General features: G+C 41.9%; 1 protein-coding gene across 12 annotated transcripts in view; it reads right to left on the bottom strand.

The window, feature by feature from the left end:
- LOC113019101 (phosphatidylinositol-binding clathrin assembly protein) overlaps positions 1-17,754 on the bottom strand; it is a 109,960-nt gene that overhangs the window by 75,536 nt on the left and 16,670 nt on the right. For all 12 annotated transcript variants that reach the window (XR_013902840.1, XR_013902839.1, XM_080291858.1 and 9 more), the window contains exon 2: positions 3,888-4,030. Coding sequence is in view for 10 of the 12 variants with exons in the window: in XM_080291858.1 (XP_080147984.1) it covers positions 3,888-4,030 (143 nt within the window). In the remaining 2 variants the exon portion in view is untranslated. The remainder of the gene's footprint in view (positions 1-3,887; positions 4,031-17,754) is intronic.

Raw genomic sequence — 17,754 nt, 5'->3', positions numbered from 1 at the left:
ACTGACTGCAAGCTCTTCGTTAGTAACACAGAAATTAGAAACTAGTGTGCTGCTGCTATCACTGTAGGTGAGACGTCAACATCAAACGGGTTCCTTCTGACAGCGACAGCTCCGAGATAAATCAGCCTACAGTTCGGGAATACCTCTAAACCGCTTCCTGCTGCTCTGCAGTGACCTACTTAGCATGATTTGATTTATCAGAAATGTTGCAGGAATTTCCACAGCTTGAGCAATCAAACAGGATGGAGGTACCTGCTGATGTCTCTCTTAACTAAGGTCTTGACTTATTCTTTTTTTTTTTTTTTTTTAGTGTGTCAGTTTGTCTCTGCTGCACTGGTGCTTTCAACGCAACAGCTAATTCTGGAGTATTGTGACTAATGCTCTGAACCTAAAATACTGCCAGTCAGGAAGAGGTTTCTAGCAAAACACCAAAAATGCAATTGCCTCACTCCCAAGTCTTCCTCATTTTTCAGAGGAACTTTAGATTGGCGCAATCAAACAATGCACCTCCAACAGGAAATGTTATGTAATGTGGACAAAACTGATCTTGGCAAAACAAGGAAGCGATGCTTCCCCATACTGACTGATATTGAAAGGAATGCGGTGCAGGGAGTGTCGGCGTTTGGGAGTGTTTGTATACAAGTGCATGGTATTTTTTTTTGATCCTACAGTACACAGTGTATTTGCAAACAAGCTTAACTACCCACCATTTCATAGCTGACTGTTATCTACTTATATCTGATGGATGAAGAATGACAACAATCCACAGAGCGGCTTGCTCTTTTAGAGGAATCATTCGACATTTTAGAGAATTTCCTCATTTTCGTATTCTTAGCGAGAGTTAGTGGAGATTTATGTCACTTTGGCGTTTGCACAATAAATATGAGTAAGCGGCGTGCTAGCTAGCTTTCACAAAAAAACAGGAAAAAGGGGGAACCAACTATTCCGCCTCCGTCCAAAGTTAATCTACCAAAGCTCCCAAATTATCGCTACGCAAAAACATTGCATAACAGCAACAGACTGAGAGCTAAGCTAATAGCTTGGAAGCAAAACGTTTACATTTCCTAAACCAGGAGCGTGCAACATAAGGTCTGAGGCCAGAATTGGTCCAGCAAACACTCCAGTCTCACCCACTGTATAAGGGAGGATATAGATTTTCTTACATTTAACTGTATGTTCATAGGTTTTAAAGCTGTTCTAATGGAAAAGACACCTCACCCCTACACCAAAATAATTAAGTGATAGACAGCTAAATGATAGAAAGGTTCCTTTTTTTCCACCATCATCTACTAAATTCAGAAAAGTTGCATTCAGCATTATGAAACTAGCAGGAGCATCAGGCAGGAGTTAGGGCCAGCTTTTGGTGCAGCACTGGTGTCTAAATAGCTTTCCACCAATGCAGAGGGAAGGATTCTGAGTATTTAACCATAGCAGAGGCAGAGTCGCTTTTGTGTGCAGTCCTACAAGCCAACAACATCATCACCTCTGGGCATAGAGACAATCTTAGGTCAAAGACGGACATTTTTAAAGGTTGGTGTGAAACGGAAAGGTAAAAACCACAGCAGAGTTCACCACAAAGAAGGAGAAACTGCACTGGGTGTGACTTCCAGAGAACCACTGTTATTAATGATAACCACAACCGCCAAATGAACCTCATGCAGCGCTCCACTGCTATTTACTGCAAATGTGCAAGCTACTTGCAGCAAAAACAGTGATGAGACACAAACACATAGTGTCATGAACTATTATGCAGCACTGTGTGCAATCTGTGTAATGCATCTTATGCAACAACCAGCATATGCACTGCATGCATCAACAACAAAGGTGACTTGCATGCTTTTACCTGCCTCTGTTTTACACATTTTCTTTGTGCCATTACAGGATTTAATGATTGCTTAACTCAATAACAGAACATTTCACAGAAGCAAGTATCTTGGATTATGTCAGGTGGTGAAGAAGTTTGTCAAGCGAACCAACATTTCCGCTCGCATAATGTTGCTAGAGATAAACAAGATCTGGTTAGGTAGCCAGCTGTGACTTTTGTACACTGCATGAATTTGAAAGTGGTTGCATAGTTCTATTACCATCTATAAGATGAATATATTTACTACATAAGTAAATAAGTGACCTCTTTTTTTCACAAAGAGGGGGAAAAAAAACAACACTTTTACCTGGACAAAGGATTGTAGTACATGTTATGGCAGTGCTTCTCAAAACCATTACTGGATGACCAGGGAAAAAAAATATAAATAAAGTTAAGGCCTCAATCACACAGCCCTGGAGACTGACCCCTTAGCAACTACAGGTTATTAAGAGGGGGGGGGGGGGGGGGGGGGAGTGCATTCCCTGTCCAGCTGGTGAAGTAAGTGTCGGGTAGTTTAGTGGTGTAAGCAGCCCAGTTGGCGTCTGGTATGCAAAGCTACCATGGTGACCAAGGCAATGTGCTAGCAACCAAAGCAACCTCAGGGAGGGTTTTGGTGCAGGAAAGTAAACCACTTTGCAAGTAATTTCACTCCAAAGACAGCAGCAATCAGTCACAATCAGTCTGATTGTGACACCCCCCCGCCCTGCCCGCAGTGATCAGCGGTTGCCAGATGGTTGACAACTGGTCTCATACAGATAGATCAACATCTCCAGCAGCTGGACTGAGAGTGATGAGTTGGAAAAATTACAAACTTAACACAAGTAGTGAGGATTTTGTCACCGTAGCAAGCCTTCTTGGCAAAAATCCTATACTGTTGGATAGCCAGTTTATTTCCCTAGCTCCTTAGCAAGGCAGAGCCATTCGTGCATCACTAGCAGTAAAGCATAATGCTTTTTTTTTTTAACTCCTTAAAAACATCACTGCAGCACATTCAAGGACAGAGCCTGGTCAGCACTCTCTGTGGGGCTTTTTCAGTAAGTAACAAACACACAACACTAGCAGTCGAGATTACAAGTTCTACAGTTTTAATCATGTTTATGTTAACTGCCGCCATCAGCTGCTCCAACTTTCCAAGTCTGAAGTCTGACGGGGTTCAGCTGAAAATTCCGACTTTCAATTTGGGATTGAACCTACCATTGGGGTTAGGGTTAAAGTCAATCAATAATGATGACTTAGACTGCTTAGTAAAATAAATACAATGAGAGAGGAGAACATGGCCCAAAAAAGCAAAAATAGGTAAATAAATAAACTTGATATTTAAGCAGAAAAAACAGGAGAAGCTCAGTAAATAAGCTCTAAATAAAATAATACCAAATTAAAAGCTCAGTATTGTACAGTAAGCGGTTCACTAAGTAAAAACCTTAATAAAATAAACACAGATCTCTTTATTAAAATCTGTACTGCTGCATATAAACTGACATTTTGTGTACACGGGTCCTTATCAGACCTCATAATTAATGGGAAAAAAAAGTTCTCATGAACAAAGAAAGGTTTGCTTGGGCTTTCATTTCAGATTTGTCTTTGAATGCCGGCAAACCCATGGAGAGACCCAGCTGGGTTATTCTTCCTGCTTCCAAGCATGTTTTTTTATGAAGTTAAATTATTTGATTATTCTTTTGCTTCCATCCTCGTCCCCCATCTAGCCTCTGGCTGAGCTAATTAATTTCTCAGCGCTCCACAGCTACTTCAATCACTCACGCCTCGTGTCCAATATATACATCCTCAGTTACTGTGCATGCTGTTTACGTCCCATACGGGTCGGCCACCCTCCCACTCCGCTGATGTTGATCACAATGCACAGACATGAATAAAAGACTTTTTAAAATCTGTGTATGTTCGGATTTATGAGTGTGTGGGTTGAGACAGGGTTGAGTAATAATATCACTTATTGATGTAGCTTGCTCTGACTGCCCTGGAGGGCTTTTGTTTGTGTCAGTATGTGTGTGTGTGTGATGTCTCCTACCTCGTTGCCGTACATCATGAGGTGGTGGGTGGTGATAAGAGCTTTGAAGACCACCACCCAGCTGGAGTTGGCTGTGCGCTCAAACAGCGTGTCCGCCAGCTGGGGAATGTTCACGTTCATCTCATTGGTGCAGTGGATCAGATCTGGCCAGGACACACAAAAAAAAAAAAAAAAACCAACAACAAAATGAGAGAAGAAGAGAAGCTTACACAAGACAACAGAACAAAGAGCAGTGATGAGAAGCTTTTAAAGATAACCCTGACCGACACAATGCCAAATTACTTTTCACACAGAGAAAAAAAAAATGCAGACACACAGCAAGGACCAACAAACAGAGCACGAATTTCATCTGAATTCTTAAGTGAAAGAAGCCTGAAGGACAGGTGCTACCCACAGAACTATTTCTTGTCTTCTTTTGACTCTTACTCTGCTGCACCTTTACCCTCTTCTCTGCTCTCGACATTTTAGCAGAAGCTCACGTGTCATTCATTCACCCAACCTGGAGGAAAACTGAACCTTCGACTGTATGACTGTCAAAATATAATAAAAAAAACCAAACTGGCAGATCTCAGAAATAATCGCAAAACAGGTCTTTTACAGTATATAGTGTTACATCACTGCTTTAACTTTCCACCAAAGTCTGGCATTAGATTTTTATAATGAGGCAATTTTTTGTTAGAGTTTAATGTTAATTAAATGTTAACTTTCAGCAAATACTCCAGTAATGTGAACATTATTCATGGAGGTGTGGGATTATCTTTGCAGGTTAAGTCTGTGCAATACTGGCATCATCAGGGTTCAACATAACAAACATATGTTGGGCAAGTTGACCAACCAGCTGCTGTTTTTTTTTTTAAGAAAAAAAATATGTAAACAGTATTTCCACAGATCTGTTCACCTTTCACGGGTACTGGGTGAAATGAACCATCAGGAATTAATGTATTTTTGTACGGGTAGTAATATACTACAGTATTTTCACATTAAAATAAAACAGCATGTTCAGAAAGTTTAAGTGTCAAGAAAAGTGATCTTTTTAGCTGTTTTCATCCACCACACAGACACAGACAGCACAAGGAAATGAAGAAGCAGCTAAAATCAAAGCTGTCTGTGTACAGGTAAACTTCTTAGGTCTCTCAATTTGGCATTTCTCATAACCTTTGCTGCAAGCTGCTGGCAGGCATGATGTCTCTTTCTAGCAGCAAGACATGCGGCGGGTGAGGGGCACAGCATTCACTCCTCCTTTCTTTCTGAAAACCCTCCTAAGAAAATGATGGTATGTTTTAGAGATTAAGTTAGTTTATTATATACAGTAATTCAAAAGGGTTTTTTGGGCCAGTGAAAGTCTGATCTACTGGCCCAGTGAGGAAAAAACAAATTCTATGTTGAACAGCTAAGAGGCAGGAGACTATAAGACTGCCTTAAAGGACCCAGGAAAAAACAGGTGTGTTGGCAGGTATGACTAAATTAGCAAAATCCAAACTGTACAGGGATGATTACGGATGGTTGTGATTTGTGAATATTTAAATAGCTGTTAAATTAATAACTCAAGTTTCAACGATTGTTACATAAATTTGTACTTGATTTTTGGAAGATGATAATAATAATACGTCTATTAAAACTACAAAAACAGAAGAAAAGCTTTCTATGTAACAGGTGTCTGACCTGGGAAGCATGTGTGGCATGAGGAAACTAGATGCTTTTATACAAACAGGAGAAACATCCACACAGATTTAAAAAGCCCTTCAAAAAATAAAATCAAACGAGTCCCAGAGCAAGCTCTGCCAGGGAAAGCTACCACATCAAATGTAGTTTATGTTAATTTATGCCGTTTTAATTTACATTGTTGCCATCTGGAAGTGATTTCTTGTTGTGCACCTCTTAATTTTTGTGACCTGGCATGCTGAGCGTGCACGGACGGGTTGAAGACATGAGTGTATGATTATGTTTGTCTTTACCAGCATTCCAATGATACCTCAGTACAGGTGCTCAGAGTGCCGTTTCTTAAATTTGTAAATTCTGTAACATATTATTTAATTAGTTCAGTCTATTACTGTTACTGTCTTGGAGCAACTGTAACCCACATAATTTTCCTTAGGGATTAATAAAGTATTCTGATTAAAAGAGGCAACAGCCTACGCAACCACTAATGTGTTAAACATAAACTAGTTTATAATTTTTACACACACACACACACACACACACACACACACACACACACACACACACACACACACACACAAAGAGTTACTCCAGGAAGAGAAGAGCACCAACTTTTTCTTGTTTAGCTGCTTCAAACACTTAAAATATGCACATTTTTTTACCACTTTAGAGAAAACAGGAAACTGACAGACACCCTAGATTTATTTATTTTTAAACAAAGAATAAATAAAAGGTGCTTATTGAGCTAGGGATGTTTCCCCCATTGCATAAAATTCGCTTTAGCTTTTACTTCATCCCAAGAGATGCCTAATATGATCTGACCAGAACCTAACAGCTTGGCCCCACCTTGCTGTTCCTACCACTTTAAATGGAGATCGATTTGAAGGTCTTCTAGCTTATTACACAGATTCAGTGTCTCCGCTCGCCGCGTGCAACGCCCTCAGCAAGCCTCTCGAGCACAAACATCAATACAGACACACACGGTTAAATTGATCATTCACACCAGATATCAGGGTGTTTTCTGTTTCATTTCTCTGGCGTCCTCAACCACTTTCATTCCTTCGCCTCTCTCTCGCCATCTTTTATTCTTCACCGCAGGACGTTATGAGCTGCCGGCTCGCACACCTGGTAACTACGGAAACAGCTTCTCATTAAACTACTCGAGGACTGTAGCGGGAGAGACTCCCGACGGGGAACTTCATCACCATAATCAGGTGTGCATGCGCACATGCACGAACGCGTGCCTTCATTCAATAAAGAATCATACCTTCACTCACTTAACCCATCATCTCCCTCAAGTACTCACACACACACTTACAGTAACATTCCACAGCAGACTCCCAGTCCCGTATCAATCATTCACTCAACATGCTACCTCTCCCACTTACCCCCTAACACACACACACACACACACCAAGCAGTCTGCTATGCGGTCAATACAAATGAGAGTAGAATAATGTAACACAGCACAGCTGCATTTAGCCAAACAGAACAACATTTAGTGGCTAACAGAGTGCAGCTGGACTGAAAACGCTCTCACAGCCAGACTCACCTTGCCTTTCTGTCTCTCTGCAGCCCCCCACCCCACCTCCCACTGCACCGCTGCATGACATTATGACTGGAAACAATATCTCTGAACTGGAAGCGGGTACCGAAAGCGACTGGTGTCTTTGTTAACGAATTAGTCTCCTTGCTGCTCTGTCTTTCTTTATTATTGCTGCTGCTACCTTGTTTCTCTTCCCCCCCCCCATCTGTCCATCTCGCCTTCTTTTTTAGCAGAGCTCATGTTTTTTCATTAGGTCTGGAGTGGTGTGAGAGAAACAGAGAGAACTAAGAGAAGGACTGATTAGGTCTGTGGGGACGCTCGTGCATGAGTGTGTACGTGTGCGAGTGATAATTTAAAAGAGGGTACATGTGCTGACTTAATCAGCCAGAGCGGAAAGCATTAGATGCCACTGATCCCAGACCGGCGAGAGACAGAGAGAAAAGGGACGGCGAGGCAATTGAGACAAACATATGGCTGAGAAATGAAGATAAAAAAAAGAGGGGAAGACGAGGTAAAGAGAAGGAGACACGAGCAGATGTGACGAGAGATCAAGAGTCCTACAGAGAGGTATAAAGAGGAAACGGATGAAAAGTGTTGAAGAATAGGGGGACGAGAAGAAGAGATCGATAAATGAAATGAGATTATGAGACGTGAGACATGAGTGTCTCTTCATCCAGACAATTTAGAAGAATCCACACACCGCTCAACAAGCTGCTCGCCTCGCTTTATCTCTGCAGCAGAAACGCAGTTGGGGATGCAATTTTTTCTTCTCCCCCGCAAGCACACCCCGGGGCAATTATTCTGACCGCAAATGGAAAAATACATAAGTTTGAGTCTATCATCCCTCAACGGCAAGGCTAAGACCAACATGTCAGCGTCCTACAAGCAATTACCTGCACAACAGTTTCATAACAAACGTAGCCTGGCTAATTGGCGCCCACACATTACAAGATGAGGACAACAGAGGACTGAAGCAGTCTGTGTACGAGAGCGCATTATACAATGTCAGAAGTCTCATTACAAGTGTACTTTAAAAGCTGGGTCTGTAGAGACTGAAGTGGCCGGTTCTGTGTTAGGTTAGCCAAGTATTGGTTATTCATTATGCTGAGTACTTCAGCGTCCCTTACTCATTTAGACTCACCACAAACGGCATGAAAGATTGACGTAGCCACCCTAAAGTCACCTACTTGCTTAAAAAAAAAAAAAAAAAAAAGGCCTTTTGGTTGCCATGACGTAAGTTCTGTATTGGGTTTTTTTTTTTTTGTTTGTTTTTGAACGAGAGGCTAAAGATCTGCTTTTATCTGACACTAGAGACAAGAAACAGACTTAAGCCACTTTCACTCATCGTGCATCACACAGAAACCATCCGTTAGTTACTAGCAGAAAATTTCACCGTCCAGTTGCCTAATATAACTATTATGAGTCCATACTTTAATCAACCTTATCATGGGCATTGATCGCTATCATTGTGTGCCTTTTGTACCATCTTCCTCCCCTCACCCCAAACTGGTCACAGCATATGGCTGTCTGGTTCTGCTGAAGGTTTCTTAATGTTAAAAGGGATTTTTTCTGGTTCCCACTTTTAACTCGTTCTTGCTCAAAGGGGGTTGTGCGATTGTCTTCCCTGGATTATTGTCGGATCTTTAGCTGTCGAGCACCTTGAGGTGTTGTGATTTGGTGCTATATAAATACAATTAAATTGAAAATTGAATTTGGATTGGTAGTTGCTTCAATCATTCACTTCAAAGTGACCTCAAAGTCTGTGATGAAATGAACTTCAAAGTTAAGAAAAGTTCATTTCATCACAAACTTTGAGGTCTCTCGTCACTGTGATGCATCTATGATTACACTCCCCAAATCTGAAAGGCAAGCAAAGAGGCTTTGGTTTTAGGCAGGGGTAGGCAACTCCAGGCCTCAAGGACCAGTGTCCTGTAGGTGTCCTTGATCCATCACAGCTGATTTAAAAGGCTAACCTACCTCGTCAACATGTCTTGAAGTTCTCCAGAGGCCTGGTAATGAACTAATATTCTGATTCAGGTGTGTTGACCCAGGGTGAGATCTAAAACCTGCAGGACACCGACACTTGAGGCCTGGAGTTCAATACCCCAGGTCTTAGGTCGTTACCATTGGGTAACATCAGAGTGGTCTCTTCAATCTTTCAAATTTTTTTTTTAATTGTTTGCATCAAAAACATAAAAATAAAGCTTTAATCTTTTACTTAAATCATTTAGTCTTATATTTTAGTATAGAGGCAGAGTTTGACCCATACTTGACCTCTGTTTGCCTACCACTCACATCCCAGCAGGCGAGTTTAGCTCCTCAAGAGTCAGACCAGAAACATCAGTGATGCAGTAGCTCAAGGTCTGTCCCAATCCACAGGTTATTTATTTATTCCCTAATTTCCTTCGGGATTAATAAAGTATTCTGATTCTGATCCATCCATCCATCCATCCATCCATCCATTCGCTTCCGCTTATCCTTTTCAGGGTCGCGGGGGGCGCTGGAGCCTATCCCAGCTGCCATAGGGCGAAAGGCGGGGTACACCCTGGACAGGTCGCCAGTCTGTCGCAGGGCTAACACATAGGGACAGACAACCATTCACACTCACATTCACCCGTACATTCGCACCTAGTGGCAATTTGGATTATCCAATTAACCTATCCCCACAAGCTGCATGTCTTTGGACGGTGGGAGGAAGCCGGAGTACCCGGAGAGAACCCACGCAAACACGGGGAGAACATGCAAACTCCACACAGAAAGACCCCGGCCTGATGGTGGAATTGAACTCAGGACCTTCTTGCTGTGAGGCAACAGTGCTAACCACTGTGCCACCGTGCTGCCCCTCTGATTCTGATATTTCTCATAAAATGGCAAAGGTGTCCTTGACCTTGGTCACAGTTTGGGTGAAGGCTCATTAGGAGATCCCCTTATATAAGTGATTAAATTCCAGCATGAGTTCATCAGTCCTTAAGCAGGTTAAGCAAAACATCACAAGAACTAGGATTTTTTTCACTAAGGCTTAAAATAAAGCTTTGCCCATCAAAAGGCCAAAACAGTTATATGCCTTAAGTACATGGATATGAATCATACTAGTAAGCCCCCAAAGGCTCCTTCTGAACCTTTCAAGCAAGCTATAATATTTCTCAAATAATTCTATGAAGAAAAAAGAAAAAAATCCCCAAAAAGACACAAAACAGCCCAAACACAGTGAAAAGGTCCACTTGAGCAGTGGTGAGGCCTGTAAGGACACGTGTCAATCAACACAGCCACGCCCCTAACTGCAATAATAAATTATTTACCCTGCTTAGAGTTGATATAAAAAGGGGAACTTAATCATAAGGCATTTTTTGTACCAGCCTGTAAACATGCTTTTCAGTGCTGTAAAAGTTACCATTTTATTGCATTAATGAAGAAAGCAGTCATCTGTTGCAGCCCTAATTAACTGACAGGAAGAGGAAGCGACTCTCAGCTCCAAACAATTTGTGTGAGGAATGAATGCCCAGTCTAATTTTGAAGCTGACACACAGAAAAAGAAGGAAGACATCTGTGATAACCTGATGGTAGCTGCACCTCAGACACAAAGTAATAAATAGAAATAAATAGATTTTTTTTTAAATCTGACTAAAACACTCTTTATTCTGATAATACAGGATTATAAGAAAAAACAGACAGACTTATTTTAAGTTGTTGTCTGATACCCTGCCATCCCCAGAGGACTTTTGTAGCTTTATACTAATTAGTGCGACTAACAAACTCGCACATTTACACATGTGGGAGGAATGAGTGCTGAGTAGATGTGATCTCATCACCAACAGTGACCTTCTGTGTTCCTCCCTGATCTCACTGAGATCCATTGTTGCCAGTTGCCTGTTGACCTCTGAGGCCTTTGATTAAACCACACCCGACCGGAGACTTCCTGGTACCGAGGGACCGGCGCGAGGACCTGGAGGAGCCAGGCTCGACATCTGATAGGGGGTGGCGCGTGCTTGTGAGCGATAAACCAACAGAAAGTTATCTATATTCTGTGAGGCACTTGTGTTAGACGTTTTTTCTTTTTCCAGTGAACAGCCTCTTCTGCCTATGTGAGTGTTAAATCAAGCAGGAGGTAGAAGAAGGGCAAGGGAGGGGGATCTGGCCCACCTGGCTACCTTCTCTATTCGCTCTCCTCTCATCACTTCATCCACCTTTAAGTCCCCACACCATCCAGCTGCTGCACATGGGGGAGAGGCACACACACACACAAACTCACATTTCATCTCCTCCTTCATATTGTCTGATCTGCACACAAACTATTACAACAGGTTCACTAATTAACCGCCGGTGCCTGCCTCTCTGGGTGTCACTTTAAGCCTCCTCTTTCACTCCCTCTGCTCTTCATCTTCTTTATTTAATCCATTGCAGCCGCTCCGGGACCAGCTGCCGCTCTATAAGGTGACACAATGGTGGCAGAAAATGGCTAAAGAATCCCAATAATCGACAAGCATCAACTTCAGCCGCTTCTGCAGTTCAAACCACAAAAAAGTCATTATTACTATTGATAAAAACGACCATTGCTATTGACTGTATGGTGGATCTTGTCCCAAAAGGAAAGCACACTCTCTCAGATTTTTATGTTGTGCTAATACTTTTTTGTGAGATAAAAATAAAGCAAAAGAAAGGACAGGAGGAGCAGGTTTAGCAATATTTTCTCCATTTAGGATGCAAATCCGCAATTCTGCCATGAAATACCACAACTCAATCACGCAACTTAGAGATTCAGACCTCGAGGGCCCAGTTTGAAGCTCCATCAACAGCTTGACTTTAAGTTTTTCCCAACTATTAACAAGTCATAAGAGCATTTTTTAATGTTAATTTTAACCATTTACTTTACAACCAGTATTGTTGTTTTACGAGGTTCTTTCCCCCCCAATTCTAAATACAATGAATATCAGAAAGTGCTTTAATTCCACAGTAGTTCACAAGTAAGTTCACAGTTTTACATGGTTGCCAGACATGCTCACAAGAGTATGGAACAAACTTGACTATGGTATAGACACAAGTGGTGAGGACACAGTCAGCACTTGTGAACAGTGTAAGTTCTGTATGTAAAACTATATTCATCCAGGTATTTTAAAAAATACATCAGAAACTGATGTTGGACATTTAGCTGCAAAATGACAAGTACTCAGCAACGTTGCCTTATATAGTAATATAACCACAATACAAAATACAGTGAGCTGCGTCAAGTTTATAAATTTGACGGCAGGTGTTTTTGCAGTACCAATCTGTGACAGTTCATCTGTGATTGTTTGGAGACAAGTTGCATCTCACCAGGTGACCTGTGTTTTCCAATCAAAAGCAATCACACCGCTGAGCAATCAGTTTGTTGCTGCAACTACTCGCAATTGGTTGAAGAATGTGAAAATATTTGTTGTAATCATCAGGTAATCATCGACTTTTCCCTAGTTGGACGCAAAGTCCTTGAGTGTGTCAGAGTCGTGTCAGCGGGGGTTCAGAATTCAGTCACAAGCTTCACGTAGGCTTCAAATAATTCCCGCAAGTGCTTAGTGAGCAGTTGAAACGCATTCTGGTAACATCCGACTTGTTCCTACCTTTTAAAAATGCATCTCAAACTTTCAAACTTCTGTGCTGCTATAACTCGATAGCAGGATTAGCATATGTTGATAATGTTCATTTAAAACAAAACGCGATTCCTTCCGTTCAACAGCTCTGGTTCTAAGAAGGTTGGTGCTCCAGTTTTAATTTAGTGTACCTGATCTGTAAAGTTTTATTTGTACAACAAGTTATACATTTATGTTTCTGCAAAAATAACTAAATCCTGAGAGTGGTGCTGGTATATTACCATCACTAGCACAGCATGAGAACCCCGGGATGATATCTGGTATTTTGCCATTTCCTGGCCTTTTTAAAGCAAATGCGTCAAACACATTCTACATCCAGCTTCTCGACCCTGTTCTGACATTTTGTACGCATCTGTCGGACACGATGGGACATCAGCGCCTTGCTCTGTATGCCTGACACACTCGGTCTCTCCACATTCAAGACCCTTCAGAGACCTCAGAGGGCAGGTCAGGTTCACATAGCTGGAATTCCAGAGGAGGATCTATCTGGACAAATCCACAGAGGAGATTTTAAGCATTTGGCTCCGATTGTTATGAAGAAAAGGCGAGTAAGTTCACACATAGCTATATTAAATTACTTAGATGGGACACATGACTGCCTGTGTAACCAGAAAAAACAATGCCGTGCTACCAGTCTTCAGTCCCGGAAGTTGCTACAGCAACTGTTATTTGCTTTACTTAGTTTCTCAATGCCAAAGTATTCTGTAGGCAGAATATCACTCTAAAGTGAACGCTTATTTTTCCATAGTATAAATAGATACACCCACAGTTATAGTGGTGGATAGTCACAACAAACATGGGCATAATTTAAAATAATAAAAAGGTCACTGTATGTCCAATTAAGTCCAAAGCTACAGCTTCACACTGCTCCATATGCAGCTTTCCGTGCGTTTTCCTACTCCCGGGTCTAGTTATGCACATCCACCCAGCTTCTTTTATCACAAACTTTAATCCACTTCTCTGCCTACGAGTGCTTTTAAAAATGCTTTTTCGTCATTAAGGCTCGGTTTTCTGAGGAGTCCAAAAATAAAAATAATGAATTGGAGATGAGTTTAATAGTCCACTTCAACGATCCGCTGTTAGAGACACTAGCTCTAATCAGGCTGGAGATGGTCTCTCTGCGAATAGCCAAATTAAAACTCAGAAATGATATAACAGCTTGCTTTTTTCGGTAGAATAGTGGTGTAGAGTTTGGTACCACTGCCTCAGGGCATGAAGTTCCTGGGTTCAAATCCACTGGCCAGCTTTGTGCAGAAACATAGGTTAGGATACAGCACCCCTGCTGAACTGTATAAATGGTAATGAAATGGATGGACCTTTACCTTTCTGTCCTGTCATTAGACTTAACAACATTTTGAATTCCTTTATGATGACAACCTCAAGGATCAAGGATTGTATGAGCGGTCGCCAGTAGCTTCCCAATGAAAGTAAAAAACATTTTTCCTTGCTTTTGATGATCTTGTGGGATAATCGGACATCTGGACTATGGAAAAACCTGCCCAACTCTGTCAACTACATGACAGAGCATCACCTCTTCTGCCATCAGTACAAATTCACTATTTTCTCAAGGACCAGTATATAAGCTGAACCTGAAGGCCTGAGAATTAGCCATGAGGTTCAAGAACAATCCTCCCAACCCCTCAGTTCTAGTCAATCCACAGGGAACTGAGATTACTGAGGTTTAATACCACGGCTAACTAAAAACAGGAGCACTGCCAAAGAGCCGAATGACCTTGCCGGACCTGCGCCGGTACCGAGTAAGAGAAGGACATGCACATTAGCAGAAACCATGCATATGAAAAGCCCGACACTGAAGGCACCGGGAGGAGTGCAGCCCCCAATCTGTTACAGATTAACACTCAGCAGAATCCGCACCTTGTCTGGCATGTACTTGTAATCTCCTTCTCCCCTCTGTCTGTCTTTGTGTTAGGGACTGTCGAGAGGTGTTGCCTCAAAAGAAGATTCCCCGTCCACCCCTCCCTCCACCTCTCTTCCCTCTCAAATCCCCCCTGATAGGAGGAGGAAAAGGAAAAAAGAGAGGTGTGAAGAATTGTAAGCCTGCTAAATTTGAAAACACATCACTTTCCTTTCCAGATTTATAGTCATACTAAGACAGCATTTTTTAAAACCTCGAAGAAGGCTTTTTGTAAACGCTCTGAAGAGTGGTTCAGTGTGAAAATGACAATGTTGTCTTGTACTGTCGACGGAGGAAACAAAGCTTCTCCTTTATCACCAGAGGCTCTCTGTCGCTTTCGATTCTTTCTATGACTGATCACTTTACGGGCAATGTAGCCAATCAAGCAGCAGATGTTACACCATTGATCTGCATTTATGTTTTCGCCGTAAGAGAATAAAACAGTGATGTGACTCAGTGTGCGTGTACAGCAGCACAAAAATTACTGTTCATGGTAGTTATCGGCTTCTGTTTACGAGCATCACGTCCCTTTTTATTCTCGCACAGCTGCATTAGAGATGCAGAAAATGTCAGGAGACTTCAGTTCGGTTTACACTATGTTAAAATGATATGACGTCTTAAAATTTACTTTAAAATTTGGACAGAAGAGAAATTCTGCCTGATGTTCAAACATATGATACTTTTAATGTCACCAAGATTAAAGAGAACAGGAGCTAAAAACAACCTGACTACATCAATGAATCCTCTTTAAACATGCAGTACAAGGGACTTGATGCACTTGCGGGATCGACTGCTGTCGGTATCAACTTGTGAATTCTTTTAAATGTTTAGCTTTCCTCTGTTATCATTAAGAGCAGAGTCCGTGGTGTGCTGCAGCATGTGAGAGCCGCCCCCGCCCCTCTCCTCTGTGTAATGTCTCATGCAAATCAGAAACAGAGGCAGCAAGACTAAAGCTTATCAGGTGCTGTATGTCTTATTGCTGTTTAAACAACTTTTCTTTTAGTGAGCTAAGCAACTCATGAAGACACAAGGGACACGTGACGTCCTAATCCTGCACCTCTATCTACTGGTACAACAAGTATTGCGATGAGTGTGCAACTGTTTGACCGAACAAGAAAACAGTTTGAAATTTTACACCTAAGAAAAAACAAACATTTAGACAACACATCAGACCTCAGTGCTGGATATCTCTGCTCATATGGACTGAGCACTGTGTTAGATGTGTTAGGAGCGAACTGCCACATTGTTCGAGGGAAATGAAAAGGATCAAACTACATACAGCTGAATTTAAAAACACTTTGAAAATTAAAGTGAAAAATTGATATTAAGGTTAGTCCATTTATCCAAAATTTTACTTGTTCTATGGCAAATCGGTGCTGGGTGGTGAGCATGGGGCCCAGTAGAAGACATCGGGCTCTCTATCCACCCACGTGAAATATATTTCTGATTGTTTGGTCAGAGACATTCACACCAGTCTCCTGCTGGTGCTCAACCTGTTCCTCCCTGCACATAGGAGCAGATACTGGTCCTGCTGATGGTTTAAGGACCAGTATCTGCTCTCCTAGAGTCTCCTGGAATCTCCTCTATGCACTTGAGACTGTGCTGGTAGACACTGCAAACCCACCTGCAATAGCACATATTGATGTTCCATCCTGGAAGAGTTGGACTACCTGTGCAATCTCCTTCGAGTCCAAGTATTGCCTCATGCTACCAGTAGTAACACTGACCCCAGCCAAACACAGAACTAGTGAACAAAGAGTCAGAAAGTTTCAAAATGTTCCTTCTGGAAAAAAAATTACCTGACAGCACTTTTTACTGAATACAGAAAAATCAGGATCAGGCTGGGATTTGTGAAGATTTAACCAATTCCAGTCATTATTTTTCCTATTCCCATACATATTTGAAGCTACATGCCAAATGGTTTCTTTCTCCAGCTTCTCAACAGTAAATATTTGCTGTGTGGCTGTGAAGTGAACAACCCAGTGTCTTGAACTGAAGAATTTTTCGCTACCGTCTGAGATTTCTGGCCAGATTTTTAAGAGCTGTATGTTAAATCTCACACCACGGATGTCAAACTCATTTCAGTTAATGGGCCACGTGGGAGCACAGTTTGATCTAAAGTGTGTTGAGCCCATAAAACGATTTCAAAAAGTACCCAATAAATAATCACCTCCAAATTCTTTTCCTTTGCTTTCAGTGTAAGGAAGTAAATTCTGGATGGCTAAGGGTCCCCAGCCTGAGACTTCCCAGGAATATTAAGTGCAGTTTTAACAGTGGATATCAGTTTTCCTACGATCGGCAGTGAATCAAAGAAAGACTCAGACTCACTGACGATATCTTTGCCGGAAAGGAGGACTGACTAGGATTAAAACCCACAATTTGGACATCCGCTCTCATTAAATGATCTAGTAAATGTTCTTACACCGTTCGTGATGCACTCTGGTGCAGATGGATCAGTTTGGACCCCTCTGGCCTGCAGACCATACATTTGACACATTGACATTAAAACATGATTCTAAGTTTTAATGGCGATAGTTTCTGAATACGAAAAATCAAAGAGATTCACATCAATACAGGACAAGGTAAAATGGACAAGATAGGGCAGAGGTAGCAAGGCAGAAGAGGAGTAGCAAATTAAGTGAAGGGTAGAAACTAAGACAGAGTGCCACCAGAAGTCGGTCTATTAATAGACTAGCTGTGGTTCTGGAGCTTTAATTCTCCCCTTGAGGTCTTAAATAAGAGCAGTTTCCCCCTCTCCTTTGTGCCCCTGTCACACAGGCACACAGAGAAAGATAGACTGAAAAAGCAACTGAGACAAACTCCCTGCTTTTCTCCAGCTGCACTGTTTTCATGGGGGGGATTCGGGAAATCTTGTCAAGTAAATAGGTTTGAAGTCTCTGTGCATGCACGTCTCTGAGAGAACGTCTGCGCACAACCGTCTGGGGAGGAGGGGGTGTCTGCCGGTTTGTGTCAGGAATAAAGGAGCGATGCCGACAGAGCGAACGACGGCGGGCATGCGGATAGATGTACATGCACACAGGTAGAGCAGGGAAGGAAAACTAAGCAGTTGAACCCAGCCAAAGGCTCCTGAGAGAACAAGGCTAAAAATAACCTGACATCAGAACG

This window comes from Astatotilapia calliptera, chromosome 3, assembly GCF_964374335.1.
Source record: "Astatotilapia calliptera chromosome 3, fAstCal68.1, whole genome shotgun sequence".
Classification (NCBI taxonomy): domain Eukaryota; kingdom Metazoa; phylum Chordata; class Actinopteri; order Cichliformes; family Cichlidae; genus Astatotilapia; species Astatotilapia calliptera.
Note: the sequence above shows the minus strand (reverse complement) of the source record. Positions and strands in the feature narration are given on the sequence as shown.